Source organism: Salvelinus fontinalis, chromosome 28, assembly GCF_029448725.1.
Source record: "Salvelinus fontinalis isolate EN_2023a chromosome 28, ASM2944872v1, whole genome shotgun sequence".
Lineage (NCBI taxonomy): Eukaryota > Metazoa > Chordata > Actinopteri > Salmoniformes > Salmonidae > Salvelinus > Salvelinus fontinalis.
Genome location: NC_074692.1, coordinates 7,924,100 through 7,943,924, shown reverse-complemented (window position 1 = coordinate 7,943,924; position 19,825 = coordinate 7,924,100). Strand labels below are relative to the sequence as shown.

The 19,825-nt window shown below is 43.3% G+C and overlaps 2 protein-coding genes across 2 annotated transcripts in view; one reads left to right on the top strand and one right to left on the bottom strand.

Annotated features, from left to right (window-relative positions):
• Positions 1-16,512, top strand: part of rorb (RAR-related orphan receptor B) — a 31,619-nt gene extending 15,107 nt beyond the window's left edge. The window contains exons 2-10 of the mRNA XM_055886332.1: positions 8,225-8,310; positions 8,513-8,654; positions 9,175-9,603; positions 10,305-10,426; positions 11,353-11,485; positions 11,639-11,746; positions 11,886-11,996; positions 12,340-12,452; positions 12,899-16,512. Of these exons, the coding sequence (XP_055742307.1) occupies positions 8,225-8,310; positions 8,513-8,654; positions 9,175-9,603; positions 10,305-10,426; positions 11,353-11,485; positions 11,639-11,746; positions 11,886-11,996; positions 12,340-12,452; positions 12,899-13,063 (1,409 nt within the window). The 3' untranslated portion in view covers positions 13,064-16,512. The remainder of the gene's footprint in view (positions 1-8,224; positions 8,311-8,512; positions 8,655-9,174; positions 9,604-10,304; positions 10,427-11,352; positions 11,486-11,638; positions 11,747-11,885; positions 11,997-12,339; positions 12,453-12,898) is intronic.
• Positions 16,513-16,711: 199 nt separating this feature from the next.
• Positions 16,712-19,825, bottom strand: part of LOC129825878 (transient receptor potential cation channel subfamily M member 6-like) — a 92,481-nt gene continuing 89,367 nt past the window's right edge. The window contains exons 40-43 of the mRNA XM_055886003.1: positions 19,380-19,585; positions 19,110-19,161; positions 18,858-18,967; positions 16,712-17,848 (exon numbers count right to left, since the gene is read on the bottom strand). Coding sequence (XP_055741978.1) covers positions 17,763-17,848; positions 18,858-18,967; positions 19,110-19,161; positions 19,380-19,585 — 454 coding nt within the window. The 3' untranslated portion in view covers positions 16,712-17,762. The remainder of the gene's footprint in view (positions 17,849-18,857; positions 18,968-19,109; positions 19,162-19,379; positions 19,586-19,825) is intronic.

The window sequence follows — 19,825 nt, the reverse complement described above, 5'->3', positions numbered from 1 at the left end:
TCAGTAACAACCACATCATCAACATTAAGGGACAGGGGTAGCTGTGAGGAGGAGGGTTTATTCTCCAGGTCTTTAACCGTTTTCCAGAACGTCTTGGGGTTAGACCCACAGAGAGAGAACTGCTCCTTAAAGTAACTACCTTTGGCCTTCCGGATAGCCTGAGTGCACTCATTTCTCATTTGCCTAAACGATAGCCAGTCAGCCTGAGTGTGCTTGTGCCGAGCCTTTCGCCAAATGCAATTCTTGGAGGTGGAGTAACTGCAAGATCACGGTCGAACCAGGGGCTGAACAGTTGTTGAGCCTTATTATCTTGGTTTTGTTTCTGTGGATATGGAGTCCTAGTTGGGAGGATGTGGTGTCCAGGTCTGGTATTTTATCTTGAATTTGCTATTGACTGTGTGACAAAGATGATATTTTATGCATTTCTCCCAAGAAATTTGATCTTTCCTCTATAAGTACATTGGAGTTTTAGGCATATTATTTGCTGTAATATTTGTTCTGCCTCTTCTGGAGGATAAAATTGGAATTGTAACCAACTCTGTATTGCTTCATTTAAAAAGGATCATACTTTAAGCAGGGATCTGTTATCAATCCACCGGAAATGGTTGGTTTTAATCTGTATAATGGCAAAAAGACCACTTTGAACCTTGGATGTGCCTCTCTTAGTAGTCTGCTGCAAAACCAGTTTGGATTTAAATATCATCTCGAGAGAGGTTTAATGCCTTAATATTTCCTCGTTTTAACCCTCCTAACTCATGTTCATAATATAACGGTGGCCGTTTAATGGTTTGCCATTCCAAATAAAAAATAAACCAAAAAATGGCTTGAAAAAGGACTCTCCTGGAGTCAGTAGAGCCATGAATAAATATGGAACCTGCGATATCAATAGAACATTAATCTGGGTAATTCTCCCGTAGATGGACAGGTATTTCCCTCTCCACAGTTTCGACATCCTATCTATTTTGATGTTTTCTGGGATATGTACATCAAGCACTTCAACTTCCGCCCATTTAATCAGGAGACCACATGGCAATTTCAGGTTTTGATGTTGTCTTGCTTTGTGCTCATATCCTCTCTCTGTGTGTGTGTGTGTGTGTGTGTTCTTTATAAATTGAGTTATGGTAAGCCAGTGCTCATGTACGGATGCTCCCATCTCCTCTAACGAAGCTAATTAAGGCTCTATTTAGAGAGTTGGGAACCCAGGAGACTGAGTGGAGTTCCTCACTTCATTAAAAATCAATTAACACACTCCACGTGCCAGTTCACTAAACATCACTCACTGCACCAACCAGACTACCCTACAAAACTGTCTCCCTTACTTTACTGTAACCCACCTGTCTGTCTGTCTGTTTGTTGGTGTCTGTGTCTCTCTCTTACTCTCTCTCTCTTGCTCTCTCTCTCTTGCTCTCTCTCTCTCTCTCTCTCTCTCTCTCTCTCTCTCTCTCTCTCTCTCTCTCTCTCTCTCTCTCTCTCTCTCTCTCTCTCTCTCTCTCTCTCTCTCTCTCTCTCTCTCTCTCTCTCTCTCTCTCTCTCTCTCTCAGGAGATTGTGGGGCTGAGCTCCTTTTAGCCATGGAATTGCCAGCGCTGCACTCTTACATAACCTTTAGATAACAAACAGCCAGCCAGTCAGAGGGTCAAAGGGCAGCCACACCCACACAGCCAGCCAGTTAGAGGGCCTAGGAATCATTCATGCAAGTATTTATCTGCTATCTATATGCTATCTGTCTGTTCTAAACTCATGTAGAATAGGATCCTGAAGCACGTGTTCCATATACAGTAGTAACTACACTCAATGTACCTGTCTGCATTACTACTACGTAAATACAGTTTTAGAGCCACTTGATTTGACTTGGTGAAAAATGCGACCATAGTGTTGGTGCACCAAGTGAGAGGAGGCAGTAAGAAGGGTAGGATGGTGATAGTAAGCAAGAAATACTCCAGAGTTTGGTGACATCACTTCCTGTAGGCGTGTGTGTGACAGCTCAGCAAATCATTGCTCTGACAGCCAGACGACAGAAGCGAGTGGGTGGTCGTCTTAGCAACAGCCAAGCTGTCACGACTGGCTCCTTATTCCACCTGACAGGCCCGGTGGCTATACACACACACACACACACACACACACACACACACACACACACACACACACACATACAATCTCTAACACACACAGACACACACACACACACACACAGAGACACTCTCAAACACACACATAAGAATACAGACGCCTACACACAAATTCACATACACAAAATCACCCAAAAGCTTACACACTCATACACACTCACCCACATGAACACAGAAACACTGACAGCCGGATTATAATCTTCGTCGGTTCACACACCCCTCAAAACGTTATTATAAACTGTAGACTGGTCAGTTGATAAATGCTTTTTTAAGATGTCCATACTTGAAGTTCAATTAGGAGTTGTTCCTAAAGGAGCTACAAAGAGACATTCTGGGGAATATAGCAGAAGGTGGTTGTAAATGAGAGCGGCTGAACACACACACAAACACAAAGAGTGTTGTTCTCTGTTTATTACGGCCATTTCCTGAGGCACAACTGACCTGTTTTTCACACTATAAATAGACATCTTCACTGCATCACACTGTGTGTGTTCCTTCCCAGTCCGGCCCAGTCCAGCCCGCTGCGCTGACCCAGTTTGTCACTGGCCAGGAACTGGTGGAAATGGGTCACCTCTAGAACAAACCCAGAGAGTCCTTTCTTCATGACACTCAGTCCCAGTCCACACACATACACACACCCCCTGAACACACAGTTAATGACTCGCGTTCACAATGGGTATGTAGGGCTTGTAAATCGATAAGGGAAAGGAATAAGTGGAAGATTATATAAATGGGGGTAAGCACAAACTGTCCTGTCTGCTGAGGGTTTTCAGCTCTCAAGAGGGCCTTGTCTTACCCCTCATCAGTTTTAACCCCTACTGTACCTCCTCTGTGGCTGACCACACCAGAAAGAATGTTACAAAGACTGTTACAGTATATGGAGTCTCCATAACCCATACATGAATTCGGACATTGTTATCTTCAATCTTTCAGTTTCTGTCTATCTTGCTGATTCTGTCTGTCTGGAACATAATAGTGTCCTGGGTCGTGTGGGGTCACGATCTTGTGTTACCACATGGTCTTAGACTCCGGGGTCACAGGGGTCAGGGTCTAACTAACCTTGTGTCACCACATGGTCTTAGACTCCATGGTTACAGGGGTCAGGGTCATTAAATCTGCAGTCGGAGCCTCTCTTACTCAGGCTTTGTGGGGGGAGTGGGACATCCCTCCCTGGGTAAAGAGGTACAAGACAGCTCCAGCTTAGGCAGCAGACAACTCTGAGTAGTCATTATCTCCCTGAGCTAATCCCATTATGACACTATACACACACAGATGACATACAAACCACATACACACACTCCATAAACACTGCTAATGCAGTGACGTAAACCAATCAGACACCCACACAACACGCATATGCACACAATCATTACTACACGCACATTAAAACACCTGTTATCCTGTTGTAGCTGCAACACAGAGCGGTGTGTGTAGGCTACATGTGTTTATGCATGTGTCTCCGTGGAGAATGAAACCGGATGCCATAGGTAAGACATACTTTTGGACATTGCCTTTGACCACAAATTACTACATTCATAGGCTAAAACGTTAGATGTCATTTCTCTGTGTACTTTGTACAGTGTACAGTTTTTCTGCTATTGCTCTACCACAGATCTTAATTAATATTTGGTTGTGTTCATTAGGGCACACGTAAAAAATAATGTTTGCAACGTAAAATGAAAACTTGTGTTTCTTATTGGACAAATCCAGGTAGTCCCTTCCTGTTTCTGTCCATTTTTCTTCCGTTTGGTTCCAAATGAACACAACCCAGTTGGGGTCCCTTGTTTTTAGTGGTTTTGTGCTATTCTCAGGGTCATCAAAGCTATGTGTTTTTATCTGTTTCAGACTAAATCTGAAGGCTATTCATTCGTAGATTTGTGGAATATTACTGTTTCAGAAACTGAAAATAGGGCTATATTCCATCCGTATCACAGACGTTCTGCGTTACAGGGTAATTGAAATTTAAAGGCAATGTTCCCGTGAGACTGCATTCATGGTAAATGCTGCATATGTCGCCTCAATTGGAAATGACCTCTACATTTCTAACATGCAATCTGTAACGCTTCAGCAACGCAGATTGAATAGTCCTAAAGCCTTGTTCATAATACCCATAAACACTCCATTACGTTGTGCCGGATGTCAATGGAAGACGGACACCGCATACTTTGAAAATGTTCAATCTTTGCGTCGTCTTTAGTCCAGACAGAGTCCGTTGAAGAACAGGAAGTTACCAAAACAGGGAAGATGAAAATATGTAGTTTTTGGTGATGGCTTTATGGTATAGCTAGCAACTTGTAAACAATTAACCATTACTATAAGTGAGTACTGTTTTAATAATGTTAAATAATAAACATGTTTAAAAAAGTATCATCTTTGTAAATTATATCATAACTCCACCAGTCCTATTTATGTCACACAGATTTACAATCAATTTTTACGGCATTACCGTAAAAATGGAAGAGGCAAGTGGAAGGGGGGAAAAGTAAGGAACTTGTCTTTAGGCTCTGCATTATAGACCAACATTTGTTAAAGATAATTGTGATAAATAAAAAAGTATACGAGTTTCATTTAAGGACCAAAAAATGGACAGCTATGCCATATAGATTGCAAAACAGTTGGGAAGAGATTTTCGATGTACCGATTCCGCTTTATGAACTGATACATAAAACGACACCAGATTCAAAACATATAATTTTTCTATTTAAATGATCATACAAAATTCTTGCAACCAATATAATTTTATATATATGGGGAATACAACCATCCCAGCTCTGCAACATTTGCTGTGAAGAGACAGAATCATTAGATAATTTGTTTTGGTACTGTCCATATGTAGCTTGTTTTTGGTCGCAGGTTCAGGAATGGCTGAAGGACTGCAACATTTACTTGGAGCTAACTCTGTAAATAGCACTGCTGGGTGATTTGAAAAATCTAAGTCAACGGATCAATAATTGAATAATACTTTTGGCAAAAAGAAAATATTTCATTTACAATCTGTAAAATCGATGAGAATAGAAAGGTTCAGAACTTTTGTGAAACATCACAGCACAGTTGAAAAATATATGGCAAATAGAAATCAAAACTGGATGGTCTTGAGAGATAGATGGGAGGGGTTGAGGGAAGCTCAAGGATTAGATTAAAAACAAAAGATAACTACTGTAAAATGCATTGTGTCCGTAAAATGTATATAGTATATATAAGCTGGAAGTAGAAGCCTGGGTGTTGTCCATTAGTTTACTCCAATTAGGGGAGGGGTGGTAGGTTTAGGGGAAAATATTAATACAAATAATTAAAAATATGTATGTATGTATGTATGTATGTATGTATGTATGTATGTATGTATGTATGTATGTGTACAGTACCAGTCAAAAGTTGGGAAACACCTACTCATTCACCTAGACTTTTTCCACATTTTGTTACGTTACAGCCTTATTCTAAAATGGATTAAATAAAAATATACACACAATAAGCCATAATGACAAAGCAAAAACAGGTTTAAAAAAAAACAGAAATATCACATTTACATAAGTATTCAGACACTTTACTCAGTACTTTGTTGAAGAACCTTTGGCAGTGATTACAGCCTTGAGTCTTCTTGGGAATAGCACTATAAGCTTGGCACACCTGTATTTGGGGAGTTTCTCCCATTCTTCTCTGCAGATCCTCTCAATCTCGTGTCAGGTTGGATGGGGGAGCGTTACTGCACTGCTATTTTAAGGTCTCTGCATTGATGTTCAATCGGGTTCAAGTCCAGAATCTGGCTGGGCCACTCAAGGACATTCAGAGACTTGTCCTGAAGCCACTCCTGCGTTGTCTTGGCAGTGTGCTAAGGGTCGTTGTCCTGTTGGAAGGTGAACCTTCGCCCCAGTCTGAGGTCATGAGCACTCTGTAGCAGGTTTTCATCGAGGATCTCGCTGTACCTTGCTCCTTTCATCTTTCCCTCGATCCTGACTCGATCCCAGTCCCTGCCGCTGAAAAACATCCCCACAGCATGATGCTGCCACCACCATGCTTCACCACAGGGATGGTGGCAGGTTTCCTCCAGATGTGGCGCTTGACATTCAGGCCAAAAATATCAATATTGGTGTCATCAGACTAGAGAATCTTTTTTCTCATGGTCTGAGAGTCCTTTAGGTGCCTTTTAGCAAACTCCAAGCAGGCTGTAATGTGCCTTTTACCGCCGGAGTGGCTTCCGTCTGGCCACTCTACCATAAGTGCTGCAGAGATGGTTGTCCTTCTGTAAGGTTCTCCCATCTCCACAGAGGAACTTTGGAGCTCTGTCTTGGGGACCTTCAATGCTGCAGAAATATTTTGGTACCCTTCCCTAGATCTGTGCCTCGACACAATCCTGTCTCGGAGCGTCGATCTCATGACTTGGTGTTTGCTATGGCATGCACTGTCAACTGCCTAGAAGGCCAGCATCCCGGAGTCGCCACTTCACTGTTAACGTTGAGACTGGTGTTTTGTGTTTACTATTTAATGAAGCTGCCAGTTGAGGACTTGAGGAGTCTGTTTCTCAAACTAGACACTCTAATGTACTTGTCCTCTTGATCAGTTGTGCACCGGGGCCTCCCACTCCTCTTTCTATTCTGGCTAGAGCCAGTTTGCGCTGTTCTGTGAAGGGAGTAGAACACAGCGTTGTACAAGATCTTCAGTTTCTTGGCAATTTCTCGCATGGAATAGCCTTCATTTCTCAGAAGGATAGACTGACAAGTTTCAGAAGAAAGTTTCTGGCCTGTAATCGAACCCACAAATGCTGATGCTCCAGATACTCAAATAGTCTAAATAAGTCCAGTTTTATTGCTTCTTTAATCAGGACAACAGTTTTCAGCTGTGCTAACAAAATTGCAAAGGGTTTTCTAATGATCAATTAGCCTTTTAAAATGATAAACTTGGATTAGCTAACACAAAATGCCATTGGGACACAGGAGTGATGGTTGCTGATAATGGGCCTCTGTACGCCTATGCAGATATTCCATTAAAAAATCTGCAATTTCCAGCTACAATAGTCATTTACAACATTAACAATGTCTACACTGTACCTCTGATCAATTTTATGTTATTTTAATGGACAGAAAAAAGGTTTTTCTTTCAAAAACAAGGACATTTCTAAGTGACCCCCTAACTTTTGAATGGTCGTGTGTATATAAATATATATACATAACTGTTGCCTCCCATTTAAGTGTATTGTGATGGTAATTGTTAGGTTGAGGTTGCTAGCCACTATTTTATATTCAATTTGTTTATTCGTTTGCTGCTCTGCAGTGCAAGCTAGCTTGACTTGCAGTAAAGTTAGAGAACCATTTCAAGAAAAAAGTAACTAAACAAAACATGTTTTATTATCACCTGAAATGTCTGTTTAGTCTTTTAATAACCATCTTACCTGAGTCTACCAGGTACAGAAAGAATATTAGGGAATTGGTGCTTTGGATAAGCCAGTGTGCATCGCAAGGAAACAGCTTGGGAGGAAGGAAGTCATTTAGGATTAGATTGAGTGTCTAATCTCTTTATAGTGAGTGTGCAGTCTCAGCAGATATGTGCCACCTATCGTTCGATCTATCTGCCGCTCTCCTTCTCCGTCTTGAACTACGTGGCTACACTGGTTACTGTGGTCACTGGACACTCCTAATGGTTTCTGTGTGTGGCGATTTCAGACCTACAGTACACAGTCCAGTCCTACAGTACACTACGTTTACAATGCGAGTGAGTGAATAAAGGAAGATACTTTGGTGATGTAACCCCACTACAATCCTGGGAGCACATCTAAGGACCCCTGTTCGTCCTCATGACAAAGTCTGTCAGTAGTGTTCCTGTCATTACCACTACAAAAAAACACTGCTAAAATCAACAGGATGTCCCAATGTCACAGTGACCTGCTGACTGGAGAGGTTCCTTCTGATTGGGAGTGCTGTGCCCCCTCATTGGGTCATATGTGACAGAAACACACACACACACACTAATGAGCCCCCCGACAGTGGGGGGCAAAGTTGAGCGGCCATTAACACTTGTACAGTACAGGCAAGTGTGTGTGATACAATAAAACGGTTATGTAACTCAGGTATGTGTGTTTTCCCCTCCCCCTCTCTCTGTCCACAGCCCAAATCGAAGTTATACCATGCAAAATTTGCGGAGACAAGTCATCAGGAATCCACTATGGAGTCATCACGTGTGAGGGCTGCAAAGTGAGTTGTCAACACAGCTCTGTTGTTCCCTCTGTCCATCCTTCTCCTCTGTCATTTTGTTTTATATCTTCTTTCCTATTCCGCCATCTCCTTCCTACTCTCCGTGAGATCTCTTCTATTCTATTATTTTGTATTCTTTTCACGTCTTTTCCTTTATTTCCAAAACATCGACTGACCGCTCGTGTTTGTGATTGTCCTGTAGGGGTTCTTCAGACGTAGTCAGCAGAACAACGCTGCATACTCCTGCCCTCGCCAGAGGAACTGTCTGATCGACAGGACCAACCGAAACCGCTGCCAACACTGCCGCTTACAGAAGTGTCTCGCACTCGGAATGTCCAGAGATGGTGAGACCGCTTCGACACACACACACGAACGTACACACAAATACATACACAAACACAAGTGTAGACACTTGCTTACTTAAAGGGATAGTTTGTGATTTTGATAATGAAGCCCTTCATCTATTTCCCTAGAGTCAGCTGAATTTTTGTCTCTGCGTCCAATATGAAGGAAGTTAGAGGTAGTTTCGCGAGCCAATGCTAACTAGCTTAGCGCAAAACTGAAAGTCCTTGGTTACAGCTAGCATGCTAGCTGGACTTCCGGTCTTTGCACTAAGATAGCGCTAACGCATTGGCTTGCGAAACTACCTCAAACTTCCTTCATACTGGGCGCAGAAACAAAAATGGTATCCACAAGTTTCTGACTCTAGGGAAGTAGATTAAAGGTTGTCATTGACAAAATCCCGAACTATCCCTTTAAGATTGTCAAATACTATTGTAATCTCTGGAATGTAAAAGCACAGGTGAAGCTGAGAGAGAAACCAAACACAATGTGACTAATAAAGATCCCTCCCTCTGTGCGTAGCGGTGAAGTTTGGCCGCATGTCAAAGAAGCAGCGAGACAGCCTGTACGCTGAGGTGCAGAAGCACCAGCAGCGGATCCTGAATGAGCGGCAGCAGCAGACTGGTGAGGCCGAGGCCCTGGCGCGCGTCTACTCCTCCAGCCTGACCAACGGCCTCAACACCCTCAACCACGAGATCGGAGGCACCTACGCCAACGGCCACGTCATCGAGCTCCCCAAGGGCCAGGTGAACGGTGGTGCCCCCGGCGGCTACTACCACAGTATGGACTCCACCCAGCCCTCCCCGGATCAGTCAGGCCTGGACATGGCGGGCATGAAGCACATAAAACAGGAGCCTGTGTATGACCTGACCCCTGTGACCAACCTGTTCAACTACAGCTCCTACCAGGACAGTCAGCTGGCGCCAAGCAATGTCAGCATGGGAGAGCTAGGTAACTAAGGGTTAGGGTTAAGTTTATTCACAGGTGTTAAATTGGACCATCAGTGCCGCCTTCAAAAACATTAGGTGCATGACATAATGAGGCCCGAGTGTTGTACGGGGCAGGAAGACATCAGGCCTTAGTTGAGGAATTGAACAGGAAGGTGTCATGGCGAGGCTAAGTGTGATAAGCTGTCAGTGTGATAAGCAGTGTGAGGGACCTGAGATCAGACTTTCTTAGGGGGGGGGGGGGGGGGGGGGGGGTTGTGAGTGAGTGAGTGAGCTGACCCTGCATCATATTGAAGCTCAGCCCATCAATGCAAGAAACACCCTGTCAAATTGCAGAGTGGAGCTTGAGTGTTGCCTGGAGTTGTCACAAACTTGGATGGGGGTACACAATACATTAGCTGATTCTTTTAAAGATCCGTTCTGCTGTTTTCTCCACCTTGTTTCAATTAGCCCAACAATTAATTTCTACAATTCAGATTCAGATACATAAAAATAAACTTTGTCCCCAGGCTGGTAGACGAGACTACATAGAAAGTTGCATGAGGACTGAAACCGTCGGAAGTTGAATAAAGTTAGTTTTCATTAAGCGTGTGTACGGTTCATCGGTTTCATGCTCCATAGACAATGAATGGTAAACTACCGTTTTGCTCGAATTGCGATCAAAGTGTGTCTGACTCTGTATCTTCACCCCCTCTCCCTCCATAGATCGTATCGCCCAGAACATTATAAAGTCTCACCTGGAGACCTGTCAGTACACAGCAGATGAGCTCCAGCAGCTGGCCTGGCAGACACACTCCTACGATGACATCAAGATGTACCAGAGCAAAGTGAGTGTGACTAGTGTGTGTACCTCACAGGAGGTTGGTGGCACCTTAATTGAGGAGGATGGGCTCGTGGAAATGACTGGAGCAGAATCAGGAGAATGGTTTCCAGGTGTTTGATGCCATTCCATTTGCACCGTTTCCGGCCATTATTATGAGCCGTCCTCCCATCAGCAGCCTCCTGTGGTGTGTGTGTGTTCCTTGTGACCAGCCGAGTTTACACTGCTCACTAACCTACAGTACAACCTCTGAGCACCTCCAAACTCTATTGTCATCCAATGTCTCTTTTGTTCCCTATACCAACTGCCCTCATTCTCTCCCAAACTCTGGTTGTCTATAGAATCTTAACCCCCCCCTCTCTTTCTGTCTCTTTTTTCCCCCTCAAGTTCTCTCTTTCTCTGCTCGTTTCTCCTTCTTCTGTTTCTATCGCTCTCTCGCTCCTTTTCTCCGCCTGTGTGTGTGTGTGTGTGTGAAACAGCACTAGTTCCTTTATATCACCGTGACTTCTCTCATTCCTCTATGTCTAATGGATTATGGGTCATTACAGAAGAACCCTTTGAAATATTCTCCATAGAGATTCATCTTACAGACAGACACTATAGAACACACAAAAGCAATTTGCTGATATTGTACTTTGGATATTCTGAGTAGCGAGGGAGCTGACTATTTTCTAAGTATGCATTTTCCCAATTCCTGTATTGTACTTCATTGAACTGTTAAAAAGGGAGGACTTACCCAAATACAATTCTGCTTGTCTTGTTGTGTGCATAGTCCTGTGGCATAAACATGTGTGTTATATACGGTTTGTGTTTGTTTGCACTTGCGGAAGTGCCATAGCAGTGTTTGAAAAGTGTGTATACGAGCTGTCGTTACACGCGTCGATAGGTCTGCACAGAAGTCCCGAACTTGCCAACGTGTGTATTTTTCTGCAGACGCGAGACATGCTGTGGCAGCAGTGTGCCATCCAGATCACCCATGCCATCCAGTATGTGGTGGAGTTTGCCAAGCGCATCTCAGGCTTCATGGAGCTGTGCCAGAATGACCAGATCCTTCTGCTCAAGTCAGGTGAGCTGGCACTGCTGACCCACTGGAAACAAGCTGCTTGAAACAACCACGTTTCCACATCCTTTAAAAAAAAATAAAGAAATGTATCAATGATGTAGCACCAACATGAAAAACATATTGGATTAGCAAAAAGTCATCAACGTCTCTCTCTAGGTTGTCTGGAGGTGGTCCTGGTTAGAATGTGTCGGGCGTTTAACCCGCTCAACAACACAGTGCTGTTTGAGGGGAAGTACGGGGGCATGCAGATGTTCAAAGCACTAGGTAAGGCACTGCTGCTAGCGCTACTGTACCACCTCATCGACTGTCATCTAAGTAGCATGATGTACTACAGTACCCATAATGCTCTGGACAAGATATGACTATGACAATGAATGGACCGCCTCTCTATTGTCTCTCTCAGGCTGTGACGACCTGGTCAGCGCGGTGTTTGACTTTGCCAAGAGTCTGTGCTCTCTGCAGCTCACTGAGGAGGAGATCGCTCTGTTCTCCGCAGCAGTGCTCATCTCCACAGGTCAGTCCTGACTACACACAGCCACAGCTAGCCTTCTGCCGCCACCTACAGGCACACCTTACTGAGGCAGTGCCTGGCTGGAGAATGCTGCGGTCACAGTGACTGACATTACTGAAGCTGTCTTTATTAGTAGTAAGACAGACACAATTTATTCCTAGATTCCTGCCTTTACAGGGAGTTTTACGTAGCCACCGTGCTTCTACATCTGCATAGCTTTCTCTTTGGGGTTTTAGCCTGGGTTTCTGTATAAGCACTTTGTGCCATCTGCTGATGTAAAAAGGGCTTTATAAATACATTTGATTGATTGATTGACATGTGATGTGGTTGCGTATTTCTTTGTCAGACCGGCCGTGGCTGATGGAGCCCAGGAAGGTGCAGAAGCTCCAGGAGAAGATCTACTTTGCGCTGCAGCACATCATGCAGAAGAACCACATGGATGAGGACACGCTGGCTAAGGTAGGGCGCATCACCACTCAGATCACTGAGCCTCATACAGTACATCTGTTGTGAGGCTTCACATCGAAGAGCGTCACACCTAGGCACTGTTAGATGGCAGCAGCGGTGCAACTTTGGTTTTAAAAGTGGGGGGGACAATTATATATATAGTTTTTATCCAATCGGATAAACACTCCAAACAGCTTACCTGACCGCTCGGAGGCGTCTGCGTGGTCCTATAGCACACCGTTGCCTCGTTTTGTATCACATTCCAATGATAAAACTGGGGGGGACAAAAATGCAATTTCAGAATGTGGAGGGGGGGGCATTTCCCCCTTCCCCAGTGAAAGTTGCACCCTTGGATGGCAGTGTATTTTAGACAGCCTTTTTTGCTTTAGCTGCGGTTTGTACAGCCTGAGTTCTTGACCCATCACCCCTGACCGCTGACTCCTCTCTGTCCTCTGTAGCTGATTGGTCGGATCCCCACGCTGTCGGCCCTGTGTACTCTCCACACCGAGGAGCTACAGGCCTTCCAGCAGCTTCATCCCGAGACGGTCAATGTGCTCTTCCCCCCACTCTACAAGGAGCTCTTCAATCCCGACCCCAATGCAGCCATCACCATACCCAAGTGACTGCCTACGGTCCAATCTCAGAGAGTGGACCACAACGTGACCGCGGACGCATCATTACCGCAACCGCAAAGCCCGGACCCCAGGCCCGGACCCTCCAGACACTTACAGCCGCAAACACTAGGAATGTCCAGCACTTATCCAACCCTATTCACCGATACAGTCTAAAGAATGTATATAATGCACCCATGACCACGGGGCTCTTCAGAACTGATCAGAAATGTACAGACTTTAACTAGCACATTTAAGCTGTCTTTTAACTGGGTAAGTCAATTTGTTTATCTTTGATACATTTTTTTTTTTTTACATGATATTGTGATATTGAAGGTGGGGGAGGGATTCGTGTGGATTCAGAAAAACTATTGTAGGTATTCTTTAGTACAGAGCGGATTCCAGTATTATTTTTCTGTTCATATTTTAGTCCTAATTTAAAACTGCAGCTGCCCTATGTGGCTGATACCTTGTCTATGTGTTTTTTTTATTTGAGAGATTCATGTGTACAGAATTTGTCAAGTTTAAATGAGACTTGTTAAAGAATATTGGGTTAAACCTGGGGGGTGCTTTCGGTACGTCGAGAAACCTTGTCTGGGCTCTGTTGATATGTGAAGAGGGTAGTGCATCTTTCAGTTGAGAACTATTAAACTGTAAAAGAAGGAGTAAAACAATTATGGCTACTCAAGGTGAAGATATGTACATAAATATTCTATTTTGTGTGAAAAAAAGTTTCTGGCAGATTGCCATCCTGCCAGCCCCCCTAAACCTACCACCACCTCTGTCCACCCCACCTAGCCAAAATGACTGTGTTGATCTTGGTGTCTTTTCATGATGGCTTACTTAGTCAGTGAATATAAGAACCCCAGTCACTGCATAAACCTCTTCCTCTCTACATCCCCCTCATTTTGCACAATCTACGCCCATGCTAATCACTGGGCATCTTAAATGAAGAATACTTTCTTTCTCTCTGAGGAGATAGAACTTTCAAACTGCTTTATCCTTATCTTTGCATTTCTCTGTTCAGCCTCATCCTTCTAGAACAGTCAATCACAGGGTAGTCATGATTAGCTAGAGTGGATACACCAGGATGTCCACTGATCATTTCTTTCAATTTGACTGACAATCGGACGTTCAATCTTTCAGATTAAAATGGAAACTTGAAACACATTCCACATTACAGAGAGTGCTCTCTGGGACTGTAGATCTTGCACTGCTTATTCTAGGGGTAATGGATATTCTTCACTGAAACGTTTGCCACTTAAAGTTGCAATACATTGTATAATCTTTATAGTAAGCTATGATAGACAATCACTTCCTGTTTCGTTTAATTTATGAACAGTTTAGAATGTTTTTCAAATGCTTTTTAAATGTTAATGCTGAAGATCTTCGAGGATTTCCTTAGATGTTATAATAGACACGTTTACGTGTTTCGCACAGTTGCCAAATCCCTCTGGGCTTTTAGTGGAGAATAGATGCTAGCCAGTGCCAGTGTACAGAACAGTATGACCTGAGACATTTTTCCTCCACTTCCCATATGCATTACCCCCCACCCTTTCCCATATGCAGTGAACACTATGTTGTCCTGTCATCCTCTGTATACACAGGATGAGCTTCTAGTCATAGCTCCCCACCCCCAACCCCCCCATTCCATACCCCCCCCCCCGGCCCAAAAGTAGTTCCCATCCCTCTCCCCTCATAGGTCAGAGGTCAGTTGCTCGTTAAAGACAATCACTTGCATTTCGATGCACAACACAGCATCTCTCTCAGGGAGCAACAATTTTTCTGTCTTTGCATGAAAAGAACATTGTTACATTTTTGAAAAATGTAAGCGTTTTTGGGAGAGATAAATAGGCTGGTGGCTCCCAGCGAAGGAACCTACCCAGACAAGGTGTGTGTGTGTGGGAAAGATTCACTGTCCGGGTCCATATAATGGGGAGAGCCATTATCTACAATAGTCCCAGAAATTCCTTTAATAATGTCCTGAAAATAACATTTTCGGGTGCATTTATAAAACCACCCCTGTTCTAGATATGCTGCTTGTGTTACAATGAAGGAAGACCATAACTAAGCTGGCGCCCAACCATTCCACGCCTATAGGACAGTGAATTCAAACCCACTTTGTTTTTATTTTCCATTTATAGACTGTGAATCGGGGGGTTGGGTTTGGGGGACGGGGTTGGTCATCTGAGTGACAAATCAACACTGTAAGGTACTGTAGCAATAATATCTGGAAAGCATTTACTACTGTATTGTAAGATTATTTGAATTTTATTACTATTACTATTATTATTATTATTATTGTTATTATTATTACTATTACTCTTATATTACTATTAGCCTATTGTCGTTCTGTTATCTTTGCATGCCGTTTCATGGCAATGAAACATTGGGGCTTTTGTGTTTTCTCAAGCGATGCTGTGGGTCAGGGGTGGGAGTGATGGCTGGGCTTGGCAGGGGTGGGATTATTTTATTCTGAATGTTATGGAGTAGCGTTTTCAGTGTGAGGGACTGAACGCATTATGCGCCTTTTACTCCATCAACAGACACCATGGAGCGCAGACAAAATGTGGTTGTTATCCCAACGAGACCACTGAACAACGTGCGCCGCCATTTTATATACTTAATCAAAAAACATTTCACATGCTTAGTCAAATACACTACACCCCCAACTTCTGCCTCCTTAGAGAACCTGTGTGTTTGTGTGTGTGCGGGCTTGTGTAAGAGAGAGAGAGTGAGGCTGAAAGAGTGAATGAACGAGAGAGAGGGAGAATTTGAGGTTCTTTGTTCTATTGGTGCGTTGTATACTTTCTTAATGCATTAAACGTGTGTGCTATTGGAGTAGTGTTGAAATTGTTAATTTATTGATTAGAATGTCTTTGCTTCCCAGGGTGAGAAAGTAAAGTAAATGTAGCATCTGTGACCAAAACCCTTAAAAAGGTATGGGGTACAGAAACTAAAAAAAAGGAACACGTTTTTTCAAGTGCCATAGTTAGAGAGGACAAGCTCGATTGGCGAAAGGGGAAATAGTTGCTTTACTGCGTGAGTTTACTTGAGAACCAATCAAAAAGGGGGATTTTGAGGCAAATGTGTATTTCATTACATTGAATTGTTTGTTTATATGTTTGCTTTTTTCACTTGTTGAGTCAGCTCAGACCTTAGAACTTTGACCCAGCTTCGACCCAGCTGTGTGTGTGTGTGTGTGTGTGTGTGTGTGTGTGTGTGTGTGTGTGTGTGTGTGTGTGTGTGAGAGAGAGAGAGAGATAGTGACATAAATGAAGAGCTTTGGTGATCCAGTTGTGTTGAAGTTCTGAGTTTTCCTGAGCCATCTCAGTGTCTCCTCCTTCAAGATGTAAATAATGAAGTCAAGGTCTGAAGTGATTTTTGTTAAATTCTATATTTTATCGCTTTTGTAGACATTTCTTTGTGGGAAGAAAAATAAAAGAAATGTTATGGATGCATTTCTGTCTTGTTCTTTTTCTATTCACACACACACAAACACACAAACACAAACTAGCATTTTGAGGGTAACAATGCTGACATCTTCAATGGGAACTGTGAAGGGACTAATAGCAGTATCTAAAAACCTGTGCTATTCATTATAATAATTGTAATAGTTTGAGTCTGAGCCGTGCAAATTCCAACCACCAAGAGATCAGATCAGATTGAGTTATTCTTGTATTTTAATTCTGAATGTAAGCCATAAGCCATGCGTCAGCCCAGTTATGTCAATGCTCGATGAGAATAATTGTTTTTTTCATGTAACCAGTTTGAACATAAGCAGCATAAGAACACATTTTAGCGTTCAGCATTGCTAAAAAATATTTAAATATGAGTGTTTGAAAACATTTGAGAGGGACTGTTTTGCTGAAAAACAAATCCCATATTGAAGCTTTAATGTGCAATGTCTGATAAACAAATAGTATTTTTTTAGGTCAAGTTTTGTTATAATTTCATAAAGAATAACATCCTTGAGTCCAGCCAGAGTGATTTGGTCAGTGTCTCTAAAGACGGTTTCCTGTTGAGTCACAAGCTTGATAGTCGTTGCGTGCTAGGATTATGGGACCAAATACCAACTTTTGACTACATTAATACACTAAGTGTATTTGTCCAAATACTTATGACAACTTCAAATGGGGGACTAGATACATAAAGTGCTTTCATTTCTAAACTATAAAACATTTCTAAACGGTATGAAAATACCCTCAAATAAAAGGTGACATTCTGAACTGTCGCCTCGTATGAACCATTTGATCTCAAATCCAAAATGCTGGAGTATAGGGCCAAATTTCACTTCACTGTCTAAATAAATACGGAGGGGAGTGTATGTACATAAAATATATTCGCCTTGGCCTCCCTCCACTATACACTCCATAGGTGGAACGAATGCAAGACTACGGCATCTGGCTTGCTGTTGAGACTAGTGCAATGTTAACCATTTTTAAAACCAAAGCCCTAGCAGCCATCTAACACAAGAGGTAGTCCATATGAAGTTGTACACTATCCATTCAAAGCCACAAGTGAGTGCTTTGATTCGTGGTAGAAGTTTCCCTTAAGCACAACCCTGGATCAAGTAAGCCTTCCCAAATCCTATCCATAACCATTTAGGGAGATAAAAACTAAACTGATCAGTGTCTTTATGCTTTAATGGCAACTTCATCCCACTTGAACCAGAGGTTAGGATGGCGTACTTCTGCTTTCAAGTCAGAGGTTACACTCTGGTCACGATCACTCCACTTTCCTCTTCAGAAGATCTGTGTTCTGTTTTCCCGCAGCTGTCCGTGCTCCTCTTCAAATCTGACAACACAAACATCAATCAGCTACATGGCAGTCGACGTAGTCATTGCCACTTACAAGATAATTGGATCAGACCGGAGAGGAAGTCCATGGATTTTTCATTAATAATATGTTTTGACTTTATGGGAATCTTGGAGAGGACACAAGATGAAAAGAAAAAAAAGCACCTTTGAAAATATCAAAACCAGTATGGCTGAATGTTTGCGTGTGTGTTTGCTCACTTGTTTGTTTTGGAGTGAATTTCCGAGGCGAGGCCCCCTCTAGATGCTAGTATCGTGCATCTCGGGTCTACCCAGAGACTGCAATTAATATCTAATCAAAGCTAATGTCTCCACAGCACTCTGCCAGCACAAAGCCCTGTTTAATATGTAATCAAAGAGAGCCCAGCACACCGCACAAAGCAAGTCCCTCCCCCTGCCTCCAATGCTTTGTTGTCATCGAAATAAATTCTTCCCTTGGCTTAATTAGCTGGTTCTATCTTCATTTGAAGTTCAGGCATTCATCTCCAAGCCAACGAGACTCCCGGGTGAAGACATGAATGTGACACACACACACACACACACACACACACACGCACACACACACACACACACACACACACACACACACACACACACACACACACACACACACACTACAGGTCCACTCTCTGATTACAAATGCCAAACAGACGACACATTCTCACACATTACAAGCACGCATACACATGTAACAGTATAACTTTAAACCGTCCCCTCGCCCCGGGCGCGAACCAGGGACCCTCTGCACACATCAACAACAGTCACCCACGAAGCGTCATTACCCATCGCTCCACAAAAGCGGCGGCCCTTGCAGAGCAAGGGGCAACACTACTTCTAGGTTTCAGAGCAAGTAACGTGACTGATTGAAATGCTAGTAGCGCGTACCCGCTAACTAGCTAGCCATTTCACATCCGTTACACACACACACAATCTATCTCCTCCATAACCCCATTATGACAGTGGTGGTCTGAATAGTTCCTTTCTCTTACCTGAGAGTCCGAGGTTCTTGCAGCAGGAGTTGCAGGTGTGTTTGAGTACAAAGCTCTGGATGGCAGTGTCTCCCAGGTTAGCAGGACCAAACACCATGTCACCAGTCAAGCTACAGGTAGACCAGGGGCAGAAGAGGGTACCTCAAAAATCTATGTTTGTCAGATATACCTTTAAACCTCAAAAGAATGGATGTCAAGAAGATGATAAGTGTCAGTGTCAAACACTGAACCTGCACCGTGTGAGGCGAATACCTTTTGTCGTCCGCTCGGATAACTGATGGGTCTGTAAGCTCCGACTCCACTCCTGTGAAAGATTAAGGAAAGACAGAAGAGACTTCAATTCAATGTAGTAGTTTATAGGACAACCCTGTTAGGTGACGTGGGTGCAAAACAGTATAAATAATAAAGAGCAAAGCATGATGTTAACAAAATTCTGATCTATTCATAGTCAGACATACAGACAGCGCAACAGAATGTGACGGACGGACGGACAGACAGACAGAACAGGACAGAGAGACAGACCCTGTATGTCCAGCACCAGTAGTTCTCTACAGGAGTATTGGTAGGTCCAGTGGGAGAAGGCCAGGAGCGTTTCCTCCATTCCACAGCAGGGGGCGATCTCCTCTCCGCTGTTATTGTTGTACTTCCTGAAGTCACCCAACATGTTCCTCTCTATGGTCAACCATTGTCCGTCTGAGTGACAGTGAAGAAGAGACACATCCAGGAACCTAGGAGGAAGAAACACATTCAAATATGTAACACATATATCTCACACACACATTAGTTGATGCACATATGAACACACGTGTGCACACATTCAAACTGTCATGGATTCCCCTGGTACTGCTGCTCATTCCGTTCACCAGCCTTCTAGCTGTCCCTGAACTGGATCATCACCACCAACCGCGGACTGTCTTTTCTCATTATGCACACCTGGTTCCCATTCCCCCTGATTAGTATGTGTATAT